We start from the raw sequence: 19,640 nt of genomic DNA on the forward strand, positions 1-19,640 counted from the left end.
ATGCAAATTCCTAGGCCCAACACCAGACCTATTGAATAAAAAAGTCTGGGATAGGGCCCAAGAATCAGCATGCTAAAGTTTCAGAACCACTGATCTATGTTGGTGGCTCTGAGTATGTTGTCCCCAAAACCTAAGGTCAACTTATGCAGATGCAAACTAGAACTAAGAAAGAAGGGTTTTTTTTGAGGCGTTTCAACCTCTATTCTTTGTTTATATGAGAATTGTATAAGCTAAAGAGGCCCTATTCAGTAGGGTCATGATGGAATATTGGGGTTGAGCAAAATGGATTTTTCTTTGAGGGCTAGGACTTTTTCTTTCTATCTGCTCTTCTTTATCTTACTTTAATGAACAAACCTGAGGGATCACTGTCTTACAAGGTTGATTGGCCTATCATGGGCTAGTCATTGAATGTCTCATTTTGCTCACCTAGAATGAATATTCTATTTCCAAGATTCTAAGAGGTTTATTTAAGTGTGACATAAGGTGTCAAGATTAAGTGCATGCTATTCACAATAGCAAAGACATGGAATTAATCCTGATGTCCATAAATTTTAGAATGGATAAAGAAAATGTGGTACATATACACCATGGAATACTATGCAGCTGTAAAAAAGAACAAAATCATATCCGTTGCAGCAACATGGATACAGATGGAGGCCATTATCCTCGGCAAGTTAATGCAGGAACAGAAAACCAAATACCACATGTTCTCACTTATAAGTGGGATCTAAACATTGAGTACACATGGACATAAAGATGGGAACAGTAGACACTGGGGACTACTAGAAGGGGGAGGGTGGGCGGGGGGTAAAGGGTTGAAAAACTACCTATTGGGTACTACCTGGGTGATGGGATCATTCATACACCAGACCTCAGCAACACAGTTTACTCATGTAACCAACCTGCATATGTAGCCCCTGAAAAAAGTCGATAAAAGTCTAAAGAAGAATAATAAAATTTTAAAAAAGATTAAGTACATGGAAAATATTAAATGGACTGAAATGAAAATAAATATTGCGCTTAGAAGTCATCAAGAGTTAATGAAGAAAGCACACATAGACTTTGGAGCCAGATTATGCAATCATTAAACAAAGTTTGCATGCCTATCACATGCCAGGCACTGTGCTAGGCACTGGGAATATAGCAGAGGAAAAAACACATAAAACCCCCCTGATTCCACAGAACTGACATTCTAGATGGGAAGAGAGATAATAAACAAGAAAATAAAATTTATGGTATATTAAATAGTAAGAAATATTACAATTTCAGATAGTGTGGCTAGGCAAGATATGTTGAGAATATGACATTAGAATAAGGAACAAAAAGAAGTAATAGAGCATGCCATGCGGATCCCCTGTGGAAAAGTATTGCCAATAGAGAGAACAGCAAGTAGAGTCCCTGATGCAGGAAGATGCCTGATGTATTTGAGCAACAGCAAAGTCATTGTGGCTGAAGTGGTATAAATTGGGAACAGGAGTTAGGGGGTAGTATGTAAAGCAAAATATATACACAGATACCCAGAATACCATTCTTTTGATTTATCTATATTTTCCAAAGTTTTTATACAGAAACATTGGAGAGAGGTAAAGCTATAGTAATCTAGACAGGGTGGTATTGGTTCGGGATAAACAAATAGATAAAAAAGAAAGCCCAGAAGTAAATCATATGTATAAAGACATTTGATATATGGCAGAGGAGGTACTAAAGCTTAGGGGCATAAAGGGTGGACTTATCAATGAATCGTACTAGAGTTTTGGCTATCTATTAGGAAGAAAATGAGTTTGAACCTTTCACTTATATGTTATGCAAAAATAAATTTCAGGTAGATCAAAGACCTAAATGTGAAAGACAAAATGTAAAACTTAATGCTATTGGGGTAGAGAGGGATTTCTTCAACAATAATACTAAAATAATAGCAACACTTAGGTAGTTTTTACTCTGAGTCAGGCACTGTTCTATATATGTGCTTACCACATATTAACTAAGTTAATCTTAACAAACCTGTGAGATAGGTCCTCTGTTAGACAAATGAGGAGCTGAGGCATAAAGAGATTAAGTAATTTATTTAAGGTCATATGACTAGTGGCCAGGATTTTAATCTAGGTATTCTAGCTCCAGAGTTACTATCTTTTTTTTTTTTTTTTTTTTTTTTAAAGACGGAGTCTCACTCTGTCACCCAGGCTGGAGTGCAGTGGCACAATCTCGGCTCACTGCAACCTCTGCCTCCCGGATTCAAGTGATTCTCCTACCTCAGCCTCCCGAGTACTGGGATTACAAGCGCATGCCGCCATGCCCGGCTCATTTTGGTATTTTTAGTGGAGACAGGGCCTCACCATGTTGGCCAAGCTAGTCTCAAACTCCTGACCTCAAATTATCCACCCACCTCGGCCTCCCAAAGTGCTGGGATTACAGGCATGAGCACCGTGCCCTGCCCAGGGTTCCTACTCTTAACTATTTCACTAAAATACTCTCCAAAATATAAAAAACATATGGGAAATATTTATACATTCAACTGGATTAAAAGTGAAAACTTCTGTTTGTCAAGAGACTTTATAAATGAAATGAAAAGACAAGCCACAAACTGAGAGAAGATAATTACAGCATATGAAACTGACAGATGATTACTTTTACAGAAGTATATAAAGAATTTTTACAAGTCAATGTCAAAAATACTTGGACAAGCTGGGCGTGGTGGTGCACACCTAAGCCCAAGCTACTCAGGATACTGAGGCAGAAGGCTTGCTCGAGCCCAGGAGTTCGAGGCTGCAGAGAGCTATGATTGTGCCACTGTATTCCAGCTTGGGAGACACAGTGAGACCCCGTCTCTAAAAACAAACAAAAAATACTTGGGCAGATTCCTCATAAAAGAGGAAACTCAAATGGCCAGTAAGGGTGAAAAGATGTTCCATCTCATTACTAATCAGAAGAATGCAATTTAAAACCATGTTGTGATGCTACTTCAAGCTGCCAGATTGGCAAAAATGTAAAAGCTGATAGCGTCAAGTATTGGCGAGAATATAGAGCAGTGAGACCATTATTCCGTTGCTGATGGGAGTATAAATTGTTACCACCCTGTTGGAAAATAGGCATTGCCCAGTAAAATTGATCATGCCCAAATATTGCCTACTGACTACCCCCTATAGGGTTCAAACCTCAAAGACTTAGAACTTGGGTATAAAGGACTTAGGCTTCAACCCTGTCAGTAATGTTTCAATTTAAGCAGGTTTTTGTTTGCTGATCTGGAAACTAAGCCACCATTTATGCAATCGTTTCTCTGAGAAAATGAGTTCTAAATTATAGGCACTACAAGTTAATTTTTGGAATACAGCAAATACAAAAATTAGGTATTAATAATTACTTTTTCAGCTGGGTGTGGTGGCCCATGCCTGTGATCCTAGCACTTTGGGAGGCCAATGTGGGAGAATCACTTGAAGCCGGGAGTTAAAGACCAACGTGGGTAACATAGTGAGACCCTGTTTCTACAAAATCAAAACATTAGCCACGTGTGGCAGCATGCACCTATAGTCCTAGCAACTCAGAGGGGCTGAGGCAGGATGATTATTTGAGCTCAGTAGGTCAAGGCTGCAGTGAGCTGTGATCGCATCACTGCACTTCAGTCTGGGTGACAGTGAGACCCTGTCTCAAAAAAAGAAAAAGGTTAAAAAAAAATTTACCCTTTCACTGAACATCTCTTTTACAATGGTTACAAAAGAATACAAATATTAACATATTTGAGAAGCAACTTCTTGGCAAGATACCTAGACCCTATATTTTGTCTCTACATTTTCTTTTTTCAAAATGACTTATGAAGTGCAGAAACTCTATCAAATAATGTAGTCCTTTTTTTTTTTTTTTTTTTTTTTTGAGACAGAGTCTTGCCCTGTTGCCCTGGCTGGAGTGCAATGGTGCGATCTCGGCTCACTGCAACTTCTGCCTCCCGGGTTCAAGCAATTCTCTGCCTCAGCCTCCTGAGTAGCTGGGATTACAGGCACCCACCACCATGCCCAGCTAATTTTTGTATTTTTAGTAGAGATGGGGTGACACCATCTTGGCCAAGCTGGTCTTGAACTCCTGACCTCATAATCCACCCGCCTCGGCCTCCCAAAGCGCCGAGATTACAGGCATGAGCCACCACGCCCGGCCTGGAGCACCATTTTTTTTTTTTTTTAAAGCAGAATACATACTTTATTCTTTAAAATTTCTTCTCTCTTTTTTTTTTTTAAATTTTTTAGTATTTATTGATCATTCTTGGGTGTTTCTCGAGAGGGGGGATTTGGCGGGGTCATAGGACGATAGTGGAGAGAAGGTCAGCAGATAAACATGTGAACAAAGGTCTCTGGTTTTCCTAGGCAGAGGACCCTGCGGCCTTCCGCAGTGTTTGTGTCCCTGGGTACTTGACATTAGGGAGTGGTGATGACTCTTAACGAGCATGCTGCCTTCAAGCATCTGTTTAACAAAGCACATCTTGCACCGCCCTTAATCCATTTAACCCTGAGTTGACACAGCACATGTTTCAGAGAGCATGGGGTTGGGGGTAAGGTTATAGATTAACAGCATCCCAAGGCAGAATTTTTCTTAGTACAGAAATGGAGTCTCCTATGTCTACTTCTTTCTACACAGACACAGTAACAATCTGATCTCTCTTTTCCCCATATTTCACCCTTTTCTATTGGACAAAACCGCCATGGTCATCATGGCCCATTCTCAATGAGCTGTTGGGTACACCTCCCAGACGGGGTGGCGGCCGGGCAGAGGGGCTCCTCACTTCCCAGACGTGGCGGCCGGGCAGGGGGGTCCCCCCACCCCCCAGACGGGGCGGCTGCCGGGCAGGGGCGCCCCCCAACCTCCCAGACGGGGCGGCTGCCTGGCGGGGGCGCCCCCCCCACCTCCCAGACGGGGCGGCTGCCGGGCGGACGGGCTCCTCACTTCTCAGATGGGGCGGCCGGGCGGAGGCGCTCCTCAGTTCCCAGACGGGGTCGTGGCTGGGCAGAGGTGTGGAGCACCATTTTTATGCTTGTATTTTTTCTGTTTAAAAAAAAACAGTGAAGGAAGTGAAAAATCACTGTCCTAGTTGAATTAAGTTAACTGTTGCAAGTTGTGGCTCTGGAAATGTGTCACATTTGATTTTTATGCCTTTAAGTTTTACTTCTGAGTTTTTAAATTTTTGAATTTTATTTTGATAAGATCAGTTATCACAAAATATTTTTGCACTTAAGCAGTACTCTTTTTGAGTATTATGAATTTCTGGCCACCACTGTCACAAATGTGTACAGCCTATGCTACTGAGATGCTTACAGTTATTGCTGACATTGAATAAAGATGAAGAATCTTCATGAAGACTATACCACTGCACCCAATTGGAAACAGAGTCACCACCACCTTTTCAACCAGCAAACTAAAACCCAACTGCAGATGAAAGTCCTTATCTATGGAAGCCACTCTAGAAAGTTAGGAAGAGGTAGGCTGGACGCGGTGGCTCAAGCCTGTAATCCCAGCACTTTGGGAGGCCAAGATGGGTGGATTACTTGAGGTCAGGAGTTCAAGACCAGCCTGGCCAATATGACAAAATCCCATCTCTACAAAAATACCAAAAAAATTAGCCAGGCGTGGTGACACACACGTGTTAATTCCAGCTTCTCGTGAAGCTGAGGCAAGAGAATCGCTTGAACTTGGGAGACAGAGGTTGCAGTGAGCCAAGATCATGCCACTGTACTCCAGCACAGGTGACAGATGGAGACTTCATCTCAAAAAAAAGGAAGAGGTGATTGTTCCACCAGGTGCACAGACATCAACACAGGGACACCAGAAATATGAAAGAGCATGGAAATAGGATGCCACCAAAGGAACGTCGCTTTCTAGTGGCAGACCCGCATGAAAAGGAAATCAACTAATTGCCAGAAAAGGAATTCAAAATTATGATTTTTAAGAAATTGAATGATATACAAGGAAATACAGATAGTTCAGTCAATCAGAAAAGAATTTATGATGTGAATGACAAATTCAACAGAGATAGAAATCATAAAAAAAAGAACCAGCCAGAAATCCTGCAACTGAAGAATTCAGTGAATTAAATTAAAAAACACAACAGAGAGATTCAACAAAAGAAAGAATCCAGCAAAAGAATCCCTGAACTTGAAGATAGGTCATTCGAAATTACCTAGTCAGAGGAAAAAAAAAAAAAAAGAGAGAGAAATATGAATGAAAAAGAGTAAAGAAAGCTTACAAGACTTATGGGACACCATTAAGTGAACAAGTATTTGTATTGTGAGAGTTCTAGGGAAGGGAAAAGGCATAGAAAACCTATTTAATGAAATAATAGCTAAAAAATTCCCAAGCGTGTGGAGAAATTTGGAAATCCAGTTTCAGGAAGCTCAGTGGTCCCCAAATAGATTTCACACAAAAAGGTCCCATCCAAGGTACTTAATAGTCAGATTATTAAAAGTCATATACAAAGAGAGAATTCTAAACACAACAAGAGAAAAGTGTCAAGTCATGTATAAGGGAGTCTTCATTAACCTAACAGCAGATTTCTCTGCAGAAATCTTACAGGCCAGGAAAGAATGGGTTGATATATTCAAGTTGCTAAAAGGAAAAAAAAAGTGAACCAAGAATACTATACCCAGAAAAGCTATCCTTCAGAAATAAGGGAGGAATAAAGTCTTTCCCAGACAAGCAAAAACTGAGGGAATTCATCACCACTAGAACAGCCTTACATGAAATGCTCAAGGGAGTCCTACATCTGTAAGTGAAAGGACAATAATCACTATTATGAAAAAACACAAAAGTGTAACATTCACTGATAGAAAAGATGGACAAAGGAGAAAGAGAAGAGAATCAAACCTTATCACTACAAAAAAACCACCAAACATCAATGATAAACAATAAAGGCAGAAGAAAGGAAATAAGGATATGCAAAGCAAACAGAAAACAATTAACAAAATGTCAGCAGTAAGTCCTTACCTATCAGTAATAACCTTGAGTATAAACAGATTAAATCCCCCACTTAAAAGATATGGACTGGCTGAATGGATAAAAAGATATGGCCTAACTATATGCTGCCTACAAGAAATTGTCTTCACTTGTAAAGACATACACAGACTGAAAGTAAAGTTATGGAAAAAGATATTCCACACATATGGAAACCAAAAGTGAGCAGAAATAGCTATGCCTAAGTCAGATAAAACAAACTTTAAGTCAAAAACTGTAAAAAGAGACAAAAAAGGTCATTATATAGTGATAAAGGAATTAATTTAGCAAAAGGATATATAATAATTGTAAATATATATGCACCCAACACTGGAGCGCCCACATACGCACATATTATTGGATCTAAAGTGAGAGTTAGACTCCAATACAATAATAGTTGCAGATTTCAACACCCAATATCTAACGTCTCAACATTGGACAGATCATCTAGACAGAAAATCAACAAGGAAACATTTGATTTAAACTGCACTTGAGACCAAATGGACCTAACAGACGTTGACAGAACATTTAATCCAAAAGCTACAAAATGTACATCCTTTCTTTTCAATAGCACATAGAACATTCTCCAGGATAGACCACATGTTAGACTACAACACAAGTCTTAACAAATTTAAAAGAATTAATATTATATCAGGTATCTTTTCTGACTGTAATGGAATCAAACTAGAAATAAACAATTAGAGGAACTTTGGAAAGCTATACAAATACACAAAAATTAATATACTCCTGAATGACCACTGGATCAATGAGGAAATTTTAAAATTTCTTGGAGCAAATGAAAATAGAAACGCAACATCCCATACCATGCTATGGGATAGAGCAAACACAGTATCAAAAGGAAACTTTATAGCAATAAACACTTGTATTAAAAAACTAGCAAAATTTCAAATAAACAACCTAATGATCCAGCTTAAGGAACTAGAAAAGCCAGAAAAAACAAAACTCAAAATTAGCAGAAGGAAAGACATAATAAAGATTAGGGCAAAAATTTTAAAATTGAGACTAAAAAGCAATACAAAAAATCAGCTAAATAAAAAGTTGGCTTTGAAAAGATAAACAAAATTGAGAAACCATCAGCTAGACTAACCAAGAAAAAAAGAGAAAAAACCTAAAGAAATAAAATCAGAAATGAAAAAGAGGACATTACAACTGATGCCACAGAAATACAAAGGATCATTAGAGGCTATTACAAACAACTGTATGCCAAGAAATCTGAAAACCTAGTGAAAATGGATAAATTCTGCTTGTATGGAAACATGCAAGCTACCAAGACTGAATCAGGAAGAAATGGAAAACCTGGACAGCCCAGTAACAGGTAATGAGATTGAATCAGCAATAAAAAGCCTCCCAATAAAGAAAAGCCCACTGGTTGCATTCATAGCCAAATTCTACCAAACATATGAAGAAGAACTAATACTAATCCTCCTGAAACTATTCCAAAAAATCAAAGAGAAGGGAATTCTCCCTAACTCATTCGGTAAGGCTAGCATCACCCTGATACCAAAACCAGACAAGGACACAACACAAAAAAGAAAACTACAGGCCCATATCCCTGAATAACATAGGCTCATAAATCCCCAACAGAATACTTGCAAACCAAATCCAACAACACATTAAAAAGAAAATACACCATGATCAAGTGGGATTTATACTAGGGATGCAAGGGTGGTTCAACACATGCAAATCAATAAACGTGATACATCAATCAACAGAATGAAGGACAGTAACCACATGATCATCTCAGTGGATGCAGAAAAAGCATTTGATAAAATTCAACATTCCTTCGTGATAAAAACACTCAAAAAATAGACAGAAGAAACGTACCTCAGAATAATAAAGGCCTATATGACAAACCAACAGCCAGCATCATACAGAGTGGGGAAAAGGTGAATGCCTTTCCCCTAAGAACTGGAAAAAGACAAGGATGCCCACTTTCACCACTCCTATTCAACATAATACCAGAAGTCCTAGCCAGAGCAATTAGGCAAGAGAAAGAAATAAAGGGCATCCAAATTGGAAAGGAGGAAATCAAATGGTCTGTTTGCAGATGACATGATCTTTTATATAGAAAACCCTAAAAGCTCCACCAAAAAGCTCTTAGAACTGATAAATGAATTCAGTAAAGTTGGAGGACACAAAATCAACATAAAAAATCAGTGCTGTTTTTACACAGCAACAATGAAATAGTGGGAAAAAAAATTTTTAAAACCAATCCTATTTAAAATAGCTCCAAAAAAAAAACCACTTAGGAATAAATTTATCCAAGAATATGAAAGATTTCTACAAGGAAAACTATAAAACACTGATGAAAGGAAATTGATTAGGACATTTAAAAAATTAAAAGATATTCTATGTTTATGGGTTGGAAGAATTCATATTGTGGGCTGGGTTCTTGGGAGGCCGAGGTGGGTGGATCACCAGGTAAAGAGATCAAGACCATCTTGGCCAATATGGTGAAACCTGTCTCTACTAAAAATACAAAAATTAGCTGGGCGTGGTAGCATGCACCTATAGTCCCAGCTATTCAGGAGGCTGAGGCAGGCAAATCACTTGAACCTGGGAGGTGGAGGTTGCAGTGAGCTGAGATCGCATCACTGCACTCCAGCCTGGCAACAGAGTGAGACTCCATCTCAAAAAAAGAGGAGGAGGAGAAGGAGAAGGAGAAGGTGAGGAAGGAGAAGGAGAAGAAGAATTAATATTGTGAAAATAACCATACTACCAAAAGTGATCTACAGATTTAATGCTATCCCTATCAAAATATCTATGGCATTCTTCACAGAAATAGAAAATACAGGGCCAGGCACAGTGGCTCATACCTGTAATGCCAGCACTTTGGGAGGCTGAGACTGGCAGATCACTTAAGGTCAGGAGTTCAAGACCAGCCTGGCCCACATGGCAAAACCCCATTTCTACTAAAAATACAAAAATTACCCAGGCATGGTGGTGCACACCTGTAATCCCAGCTACTCAGGAGGCTGAGGCAGGAGAATTGCTTGAACCTGGGAGGTGGAGGTTGCAGTGAGCTGAGACTGCACCACTGCACTCCAGCCCGGGTGACAGGGCAAGACTCCATCTCAGAAAAAAAAAAAAAAATGCAATCAAATTCATATGGAACCACAGAGGACCTCAAATACTCAAATTCTGAGCAAAAAGAACAAAGCTGGAGGCAACACACTGCTGGACTTCAAAATATACTACAAAACTTTAGTAACCAAAACAACATGGTACTGGCATAAAAACAGACACATAGACTAATGGAATGGAATAAAGAATTTAGAAATGAATCCACATACTTACAGCCACTTGATTCTCAGAGGTGCCAAAAACATTCATTGGGAATGGGACAGTCTCTTCAATAAGTGGTGCTGGGGAAACTGGATATCCATATGCAGAAAAATGAAACTAGACCTTTATCTCTCACCATATACAAAAATCATTTCCAAATTGACTAAAGAACTAAATGCAAGACTGAAAACTATGAAACTACTGGCAGAAAACATAGAAGAAATGTTTCAGGGCAGTGGTCTGGGCAGAGATTTTGTGAAGACCTCATCAGCACAGACAATAAAAGCAAAAATAGACAAATGGGATCGGATCCAGTTAAAAAACGTTTGCACAGCAAAGGCAGCAATCAACAGAGTGAAAAGACAATATGCAGAATGGGAGAAGATATTTGCAAACTATTCATCTGAAAGAGACTAATATCCAGATATCTTCAAACACCTCAACAACCAGTAAACAAATAATTTTAAAAATGGGCAAAGGAGCTGAATTAACATTTCTCAAACAAAAACATACAAATGAAAAGTACTCAACATCACTAATCATCAGAGAAGTACAAATCAAAACTACAATGAGATGTCATCTCACCCCCATTAGAATGTCTGTTATCAAAAAGGCAAAGAATAAATGCTGGCAAAGATGCAGAGAAAAGGGGACTCTTATACACTGTTCTAGTGGAAATGTAAATTAGCACAGCCATTATGAAAAACAGTATGGAAGTTCCTCAGAAAACTAAAAATAGAACTATCATATGATCCAACAATCCCTCTACTGGGTGTATATCTATAGGAAAGGAAGTTAGTATGCCAAAGAGATATTTGCATGCCCATGTTTATTGCAGCACTTCGCAATAGCCAAGATACAGAATCAACCTCTGTGTCCATCACCAGAAGAGTGGCTAAAGAAAATGTGTGCAATGGAACACTAGTTAGCCATAAAAAAGAATGAAATTCTATCATTCATGGCACAATGGATGAACTTGAAGAACATTATCTTAAGTGAAGTCAGACAGATGCAGAAATACTGCATGTTCTTACTTATGTGGGAACTAAAAATGTTGATCTCATAGAAGTAGAAAGTAGAATAGTGGTTATTAAAGGTAGAAAAGGTGGGAGGGGAAGATAGCCAAAGGTTGGTTAACAGATATGAAAGTATACATATAGGCTTTGTATTGACATACCACACTGTACCCCATAAATATGTACAATTGTTATTTGTCAATTAAAAATAATAGCAAAAAAGGCTACTCAGCAATGGGCGGATAGTCAAGGTATACTGAACTGTACCATTAAAGAGTGAAAATAGCCATAGACAATACGTAAATTAATGGCTGTGTTCCAATAAAACTTTTCTTTTTTTTTTTTTTTGAGACGGAGTCTCACTCTGTTGCCCAGGCTGGAGTGCAGTGATGCGATCTCAGCTCACTGCAACCTCCGCCTCCCAGGTTCAAGCAATTCGCCTGCCTCAGCCTCCTGAGTAGCTGGGACTACAGGTGCGTGCCACCACGGCTAGCTAATTTTTGTATTTTTAGTAGAGATGGGTTTCACCATATTGTCCAGGATGGTCTTGAACTCCTGACCTCAGGTGGTCCATCCTCCTTGGCCTCCCAAAGTGCTGGGATTACAGATGTGAGCCACTGCACCCAGCCAAAAAATTTTTTTGGGACAGTCTCACTCTGTCACCCAGGCTGGAGTGCAGTGGCACAATCTTGCCTCACTGCAACAACCTCCGCCTCCCAGATTCAAGCAAGTCTCATGCCTCAGCCTCCCGAGTAGCTGGAATTACAGCCGTGTGCCACCATGCCGTTAATTTTTGTATTTTTAGTAGAGACGGTGTTTTGCCATGTTAGCCAGGCTGGTCTCGAACTCCTGGCTTCAGGTGATCCGCCTTCCTTGGCCTGTCAAAGTGCTGGGATTACAGGCATGAGCCACTGCACCTAGCCTGTGTTCCAATAAAAGTTTATTTAAAATGTGTCGCAGGCAGGATTTGGCTCTGTTGTTCAGATTAATCATCATGACTGGGCCAGGCACAGTGGCTCACACCGGTAATCTCAGCACTTTGGGAGAACAAGGCTGAAGGATTGCTTGAGCCCAGGAGGTTGAGACCAGCCTGGACAATATAATGAGAACCTGTCTCTACAAAAAATAAATTTCAAAAAGTTATCCAGGCATGGTGGCACATGCCTGTAGTTCCACACTCAAGAGATTGAGGTGGGAGGATTTCTTGAGCCAGGGAGGTTGAGGCTGCAGTGAGCTGTGATCGCACCACTACACTCCAGCCTGGGCCACACAGTGAGACCCTGTATCAAAAAACAAAAAACAAAACAAAGTCATCATGACTGGAGTGTTGTACTCATGAGAAAAGTTTTCAGAGGCTAAGAGATTGTATCATTGAGAGGTGGTTATTGTTTCAAGACAATTCTCTAAAGTTCTCTTGTGCTTTTGCAAGCAGAGGCCCTGCCTTGTTCTGGACTATTTATTCAAGGATATTTGCATAGCAAACTGCCTTGGAAAATAGAGCTAATATCTTCCTCTGGAGTAAAGAACAGATTTGCCACTGTCCAATATAATAAAAATAAAGTCTCCCTCCTGGGCAAAGATCAGGTAAGCTCACTGTCCATTATAAAAGATTTGGATTCTCTGAGTTTGGGGTTCTTCTTCTGTAACAACCCACCTCATATGCAGGCATCACTGGCCCTCGTTGCGTGACCGTTGGGAACTGAGGTTTGGGGACATGGTGCAAATGCTGATATTCTACTCTAGCTACTGCTTTTGTTTGGAGGAATAAACTGTCCTCTGTCTCTGAAAAAAAAAAAAAAACCACAAGAATTTCTGTCTGAATATGGATTTCCTCTAAGCATATTTTAGACTATTTGCCCTCAAAAATACAAGGAATGTTTAGCATAATAGCCCAATGTTTTCAACAATAAAGCTATCCTTTTTTTCCTCCAGAAGCCTCGCTTATTGCATAATGATCTTTTCCATAACTGTGGAAAGACAGAGGAACACTAAATTCAGATAATCTTTTGCCAGAAAGTCCAATTATTAAGTTTCTTTTAACAAAAGAGGAGAAACTATTATTTTCTTACCTCTACAAAATCATGACCCAGACATGAAATTAAGAATTTTTAATAACTTTTTATTTTATTTTTCCATATAAAACCTTTTTCTAGTTGGAAAAACTTTTTCTAGCTACCTTTTAAAGTTCGATTTTAATATATTGAGCGAGTTTATAATCAGCAGTTTGGTATTACTGATTTCAGACTTTTAATTACTAGTTTCAGTCTCTTCCCAAAGTAAATTGTTTTTTAGTTATTTAAAAATAGCTTAAAATGTTATTTTTAAGTTCATTTTTAAAAGTGGAGGAAGAAGAAAATTGATACATTTCATTATCTCTTAATTGTGTTTCTTATTGTCTTCATGTCAGAATGTCAACATGTGCAATGTCTGAGGAAGAAGGAAAGGGGAAAAGCAAAAGTTCCCAAATGACCACAAATGAATTGATTTTCTCTAATTAGAACTATGGGCCGGGCGCAGTGGCTCACACCTGTAATCCCAGCACTTTGGGAAGCCCAGGCGGGTGGATCACTTGAGGTCAGGAGTTTGAGACCAGCCTGGCCAACATGACGAAACTCTGTTTCTGCTAAAAATACAAAAATTAGCCGGGCGTGATAGTGCACGCCTGTAGTCCCAGCTACTTGGGAGGCTGAGGCAGGAGAATGGCTTGAACCCGGGAGGCGGAGGTTGCAGTGAGCCGAGATTGTGCCACTGCACCACTCCAACCTGGGTGACAGAGCAAGACTCCATCTCAAAAAAAAGAAAAAGGAAAGAACTATGTATAATTTTTAAGTTATTCTGTAACTGCTTGAGTTAAAATTGATAATGTGATACCTAAAAATATACATACACACGTACTTTATATCTTGTAAATCTTAGGAAGAAAATAGACTTTCTTGATAACAAAAAACATGCCAAGACATTTAACAATTTAGAAATAAATCATTAACTAGTTGGTAGAAAAGCAAGTCAGGTCCAGCTGGCTTTGATCCCACCTAATGTAGGATTTTGCAGATCCTTTCTCTTCTCGATTAAATTTTTTTTCCCCAAAACTGTTTCTACCATGTGTTTATAATGTGCTCTCTTTTTCTAGCCATATTTTTGCTACAAACTAGTAATTATCCTTTAATGTTTTGCTTTTTTTTAGTTTTATTAACAGAATTCTAAAATTTTAAATTACTTATAAATTCTAAATTTTAAAAGTAAGTAACTTAGTCTTCCCTGTCTTTGCCAACTGGGAATTCTAACCTACTTTCCTTAGAATTCTCAGAAAATATGTAAGATCTAGGATCACTGTCATCATGTTCATAGTTGCTTTCATTTTTGAGTACTGAGTATGTGCCAGACACTGTGCTAAATGCATTGTGTATGCAATTTTTAATATACTACAAAGGTTGGTATAATTGTCTTCACTTAACAAATGAGAATACAGAGGCCAAGATAGAATGAATACTTTGTGCCAGCTAGTCACTAGTAGAGCTGGAATATGAACCAAACTCTGTTTCCTCGGGCTGGTTTTTTCCATAAACTCTGATACTCCTTTCCTGTATTATACCCATCCCACCTAATCAATGTGACTGTAAAATAATGGAAATTCTGAAGCTTCTCCACCCACTCATCTTAAACAGAATCTTTAAAAAGGTAATTTGGCTTGTATTCATGTGACATAGGTATGTACCATATCTTGAGATGATACACTTTTTCTTTTGAAAAAGTAATGACTATTAGTGTTGTAAAATATGTTATTATTTATATACACTTAAAAAATGCTTTTTTCTAAAGTGTTAAAACCTTGCAGGAGTTGTTCACACCCATGAGTATGTAAATTCTATAACTGAGCATTACTACCACAAGAAAATCTGAGAATCCCTTTTGGGATAATTTAAGAAATGTGTAGTATATGCATAGTTACACTTAATGCAGCGTAGCTCCACAATGCTTATGCTCCCTTTATGAATAATTCTATATTCTTTTTTTCTGATATAATTTTTGTGCTATCTTGTTACTTTACTAGCAACATGTCATTAAGACCAGATAAGCAAATTTTATCTTAAATTGTTAGCTGATCTCATAGTACAGATGTCTGATTTCTATTTAAAATCCAGTTCTACACATTTATTCTCCAGTTATGAAGCTGTGGGTTTTGGTTCTTTCATTTCAAATCTATGGATAAGCATAAGTGGTCTGTTAACAGCCTTTTTTTTTTTCTTTTTTGGTTTCATTGCATTTATATCATTGACCTTTGCTTCAGAAAGCATTCAAGTCTTTAACAGAGAGAGACCATGAAAGGGAGTGTTGTAAAGTCTTTATTCTATGAAGGAAGTCACACAGGCAAAGCTTTATATTTGCTGAGTGATTTCTTTTCTTTCTTTTTGGTTTTTTTTGTGTGTGTGTGTGAGACAGAGTCTCGCTGTCACCCAGGCTGGAGTGCAGTGGCACAATCTTGGCTCACCACAACCTCCACCTCACAGATTCAAGCGATTCTCCTGCCTCAGCCTCCCGAGTAGCTGGGACTACAGGTGTGTGCCACCATGCCCTGCTAATTTTTGTATTTTTAGTAGAGATGAGGTTTCACTGTGTTGGCCAGGCTGGTCTCGAACTCCTGACCTCGTGATCCACTCGCCTCAGCCTCCGAAAGTGCTAGGATTACAGGCATGAGCCGCTGCACCTGGCCGATTTAAATCTTTTTTTAAGAGACAGAGTCTCCCTGTGTCGCCCAGGCTGGAGTACAGTGGCTATTCACAGGCCCGCTCATGGCACACTCAGCTCAAGAGGATGGCTTCAGTTCCCTGTGATGTCATTTCCTGCCTAACCAGTCAGCACTTCTGGCTCCCTGGTTTCACCCCATCCACCAAGTTGTCCTTAAAAACCCTAATCCCTGAATACTTAGGGAAACTGATTTGAGTAATAATAAAGCTCTGGTCTCCTGCACAGCTGGCTCTGCATGAATTACTCTTTCTGTATTGCAATTCCCCCATCTTGATAAATCAGCTCTGCCTAGGCAGTGGGCAAGGTGAACCCATTGGGTGGTTGCAGGATTAGTCTCCTGTGTTTCTTGCTCTGTGAGGCTTTATGAGAGACAGGTTTAATTTGAGATAAGTGGACCCAGCTGTTTATTCCTGTTTAACTGCAGTTGGAGTAGTTCAGGCAGCCTAGAACTCCTGGGCTCAAGTGATCTTCCTGCCTCAGCCTCCTGAGTAGCTGGGACTATAGGCATGTGCCACCATGCCTGATAAATTTAATTCTTATACATGCAGAAATTGGCCTTGGGCCATGAATAACATGATGCAAAAGCACTAGTAGTGCAGCCTCACAACCAAAATTCCTCACTTCTTTTTTTTTTTTTTTTTTTTGAGACAGAGTCTCACTCTGTCACCCAAGCTGGAATGCAGTGATATGATCTTGGCTCACTGCACCCTCCGTCTTCCGGGTTCAAGCAGTTCTCCTGCTTCAGCCTCCCAGGTAGCTGGAACTACAGGCACACACCACCACTCTGACTAATTTTTGTATTTTCGGTAGAGACAGGGTTTCACCATGTTGGCCAGGCTGATCACTGGTCTTGAACTTGTGACCTCAAGTGACCCACCCACCTCAGCCTCCCAAAGTGCTGGGATAAAGGTGTGAGCCACCACGCCCGGCCTATATTTTCTTTTAAAAGAGAGAAAAGCACCTTTTTTTTTACTTGTTGTTTTAAAATCTGGCCATGCATGGTGTCTCATACCTGTAATGCTAGCACTTTCGGAGGCCAAGGCAGGCGGATTGCTTGAGCTCAGGAGTTTGAGACCAGCCTGGGCAACAGGGGAAAACCCTGTCTCCATAAAAAATACAAAAATTAGCCTGATGTGGTGGCGCATACCTGTAGTCCCAGCTACTTGAGGGGCTGAGGCAGAAGGACCACCTGAACCCAGGAAGTTGAGGCTGCAGTGAGCCGAAATCGTGCCACTGCAGCCTAGGGGACTAAATGAGACCCTTTCTCAAAAAACAAAACAAAAACGAACAAAAATCACCCAGGAAAAAATAAAGCATGGTATGTACACTCAGACAACTACTTTATCAAGATTCATTAAGTCACTTTAAATCAGCAATTAAGGAGCAGATCCTCCAGATAGAAAGTCTTTTATCCAAGACTTATTAAGGGAATTATTAAGGGAAAACCCACTTCAGGAATAGCAACTACTTTGGGAACATTGGCTATATTATGGTTACACAATATTATTAAGTGATTTTGTGTTCGAAACTAATACCTTCTTCTTGTAGGTTGTGGGTTAGGCAAACACCATCATTGAAAGTAACTGTTTATCCTTTTGTATATTGAATAACGTATTTAGAGGAATGAGGAGTAAGCATATTTTGATTAACATTTTAAAAGCCTTGGAAATAAGCTGATGAAGTGTTGTAAGCCATTCTTTGAAAGGTACGTTATGTTCTTTATAATTTTCTGATAGTATAGAGGGGCTTCGATTGACTGGTTCCTTCTTATTGAGTCATAAAATATTCCTGAATTTTATTTTTTATGAATACAGGTTTTCTTTGCTAGATCTTTAAGTACCTTGGGATATTCTTGTGTAAGACTGTATATGTGTGTGGCTTCTTTTCTTTTTTCTTTACTAAATTACTTAAGATTCATAGATTCATGCTTGATAGTATAAATTAGATAATGTAAATTTTTGTTGCATTTTTAAAAACATCTATACTATGATCAGTACAAATTTTATTTAAGCTTTAAACATCAAAATATTTGGGCTTATATCTCTGAGAACCTTTGACTTTGTTAGGCTGCAGCTTCTCTTCAAGCAATAAGATTTCTCAGCCTTTGTTAAAGACCTGAAATTTACTTGCAGTGAGAAAAGAGACCAAGATTTATTGTGGACAGGGCATAAACACCATCACTGGAGTCAGGACCTATATAGATGGTGAATTGTAATGCTTTGGATCTACAGAATGAAGCTTGATACCTAAGTGGATATCAAGTTATTTGGCAGACAAATTTCTTGTACCAATTTAGAGTCAATCTTAGGAGTAGATAGTATGGTGGGGAAAAGTCTGGCTTTGTATGAATAGACTTGACTTACTAGCTGAGGACAGTAACTTCATCTGAATTTTCTCAGTAGTAAAATAAGTGTTATGACCCTCACCAGGTAGAACTACCTTGAGGATTAGAGAAAAACTATATTTATTGACATAAGCCCTCAATAAATGATAGCTCACTGCATCATCATTATTATTACTCCTGCTTTCAAATGCCTCCATTTTAAATTTTCTGTAAAATTATTTGTTAGCTAAGAAATTGCATTATGCAATACACTAGACAGCTTTTAATAGCAATACAGAATTTGATAGGTGATTTCTTTGGACACAAGGCTTTGAGATATGGTAAGTATATATGATTTACATGAGCTGGGCTTTCTTTCCCTTCTGGGGTGTTACTCAATACAACTTTTAAATTTGATTTACTTTTATTCATTGTCTTTGCTTTTATTTGCAGTTCTGGGAAATGCCAGTGCAAAGTGGGTGTCATTGGCTCTATATGTGACCGATGCCAAGATGGATATTATGGCTTTAGTAAGAATGGCTGCTTGCCCTGCCAATGCAATAATCGGTCTGCCAGTTGCGATGCCCTCACAGGTACGTACTTTCCTTAACTTTGTCATGTAATTATTCCACTGTTCTTTTAATTTGGAAATCTTTCAGCTATAGGTTGATTCTTATGAAATAGTTTGGAAGGGCCTTTATCTTCTAAGTAGGATGTACTAGATCACAGCAAGCCAAACTCCTGCTACAACAAACTTGAAAAAGTACGTAAATTAAAAAAAAAAAAATCATATACCTATGGAGGCAAGGAGAACTATAGGAACTAAAATTCCAGAAAGGTTGGAACTCTTCCTAGATAAACTGATGATCACCAGCCATTGTCTTTCCAGGGGACACTTGCTGATTCTGAGCATAGGCGAAGAATGAGCTAGACCCAAGCAAAGGAATTCTTCTTTAGGAAAGAGATACAAGAAGTGTTTTTGGCAGTCATTTGAGGCTCGCATGATGGTTGGAAACAAGAGGATCCCCAAACACAAGGCCAGCTTTCCCACAGGATATTAGCCGACTATGCAAAAGATGGAAGGCTGGGCCAGGAAGGTAGAAAAAAATCTCTTTCTCTTTCAGTCTTGTGCTGAGGAGACAAAATCCCTTTAGAAAGAGACATTCAATTATCTCCCCCTCAAGATGTCTTCAGACTCTGAAGGTGCATGCAGTGGGACCTAGGCTCAAATTACCAAAGGCCAATACCAATCTCTCACAGTCTTTTAGGGCTAAGGAGACACA

The 19,640-nt window shown here is 39.1% G+C and overlaps 1 protein-coding gene across 1 annotated transcript in view; it reads left to right on the forward strand.

Annotated features, from left to right (window-relative positions):
- The window catches only part of MEGF9 (multiple EGF like domains 9), a 113,971-nt gene that overhangs the window by 72,916 nt on the left and 21,415 nt on the right, over window positions 1-19,640 (forward strand). The window contains exon 3 of the mRNA XM_520222.9: window positions 18,811-18,950. Within this exon, the coding sequence (XP_520222.6) occupies window positions 18,811-18,950 (140 nt within the window). The remainder of the gene's footprint in view (window positions 1-18,810; window positions 18,951-19,640) is intronic.

The sequence above is a fragment of the Pan troglodytes genome, chromosome 11 (assembly GCF_028858775.2).
Source record: "Pan troglodytes isolate AG18354 chromosome 11, NHGRI_mPanTro3-v2.0_pri, whole genome shotgun sequence".
Taxonomy (NCBI): domain Eukaryota; kingdom Metazoa; phylum Chordata; class Mammalia; order Primates; family Hominidae; genus Pan; species Pan troglodytes.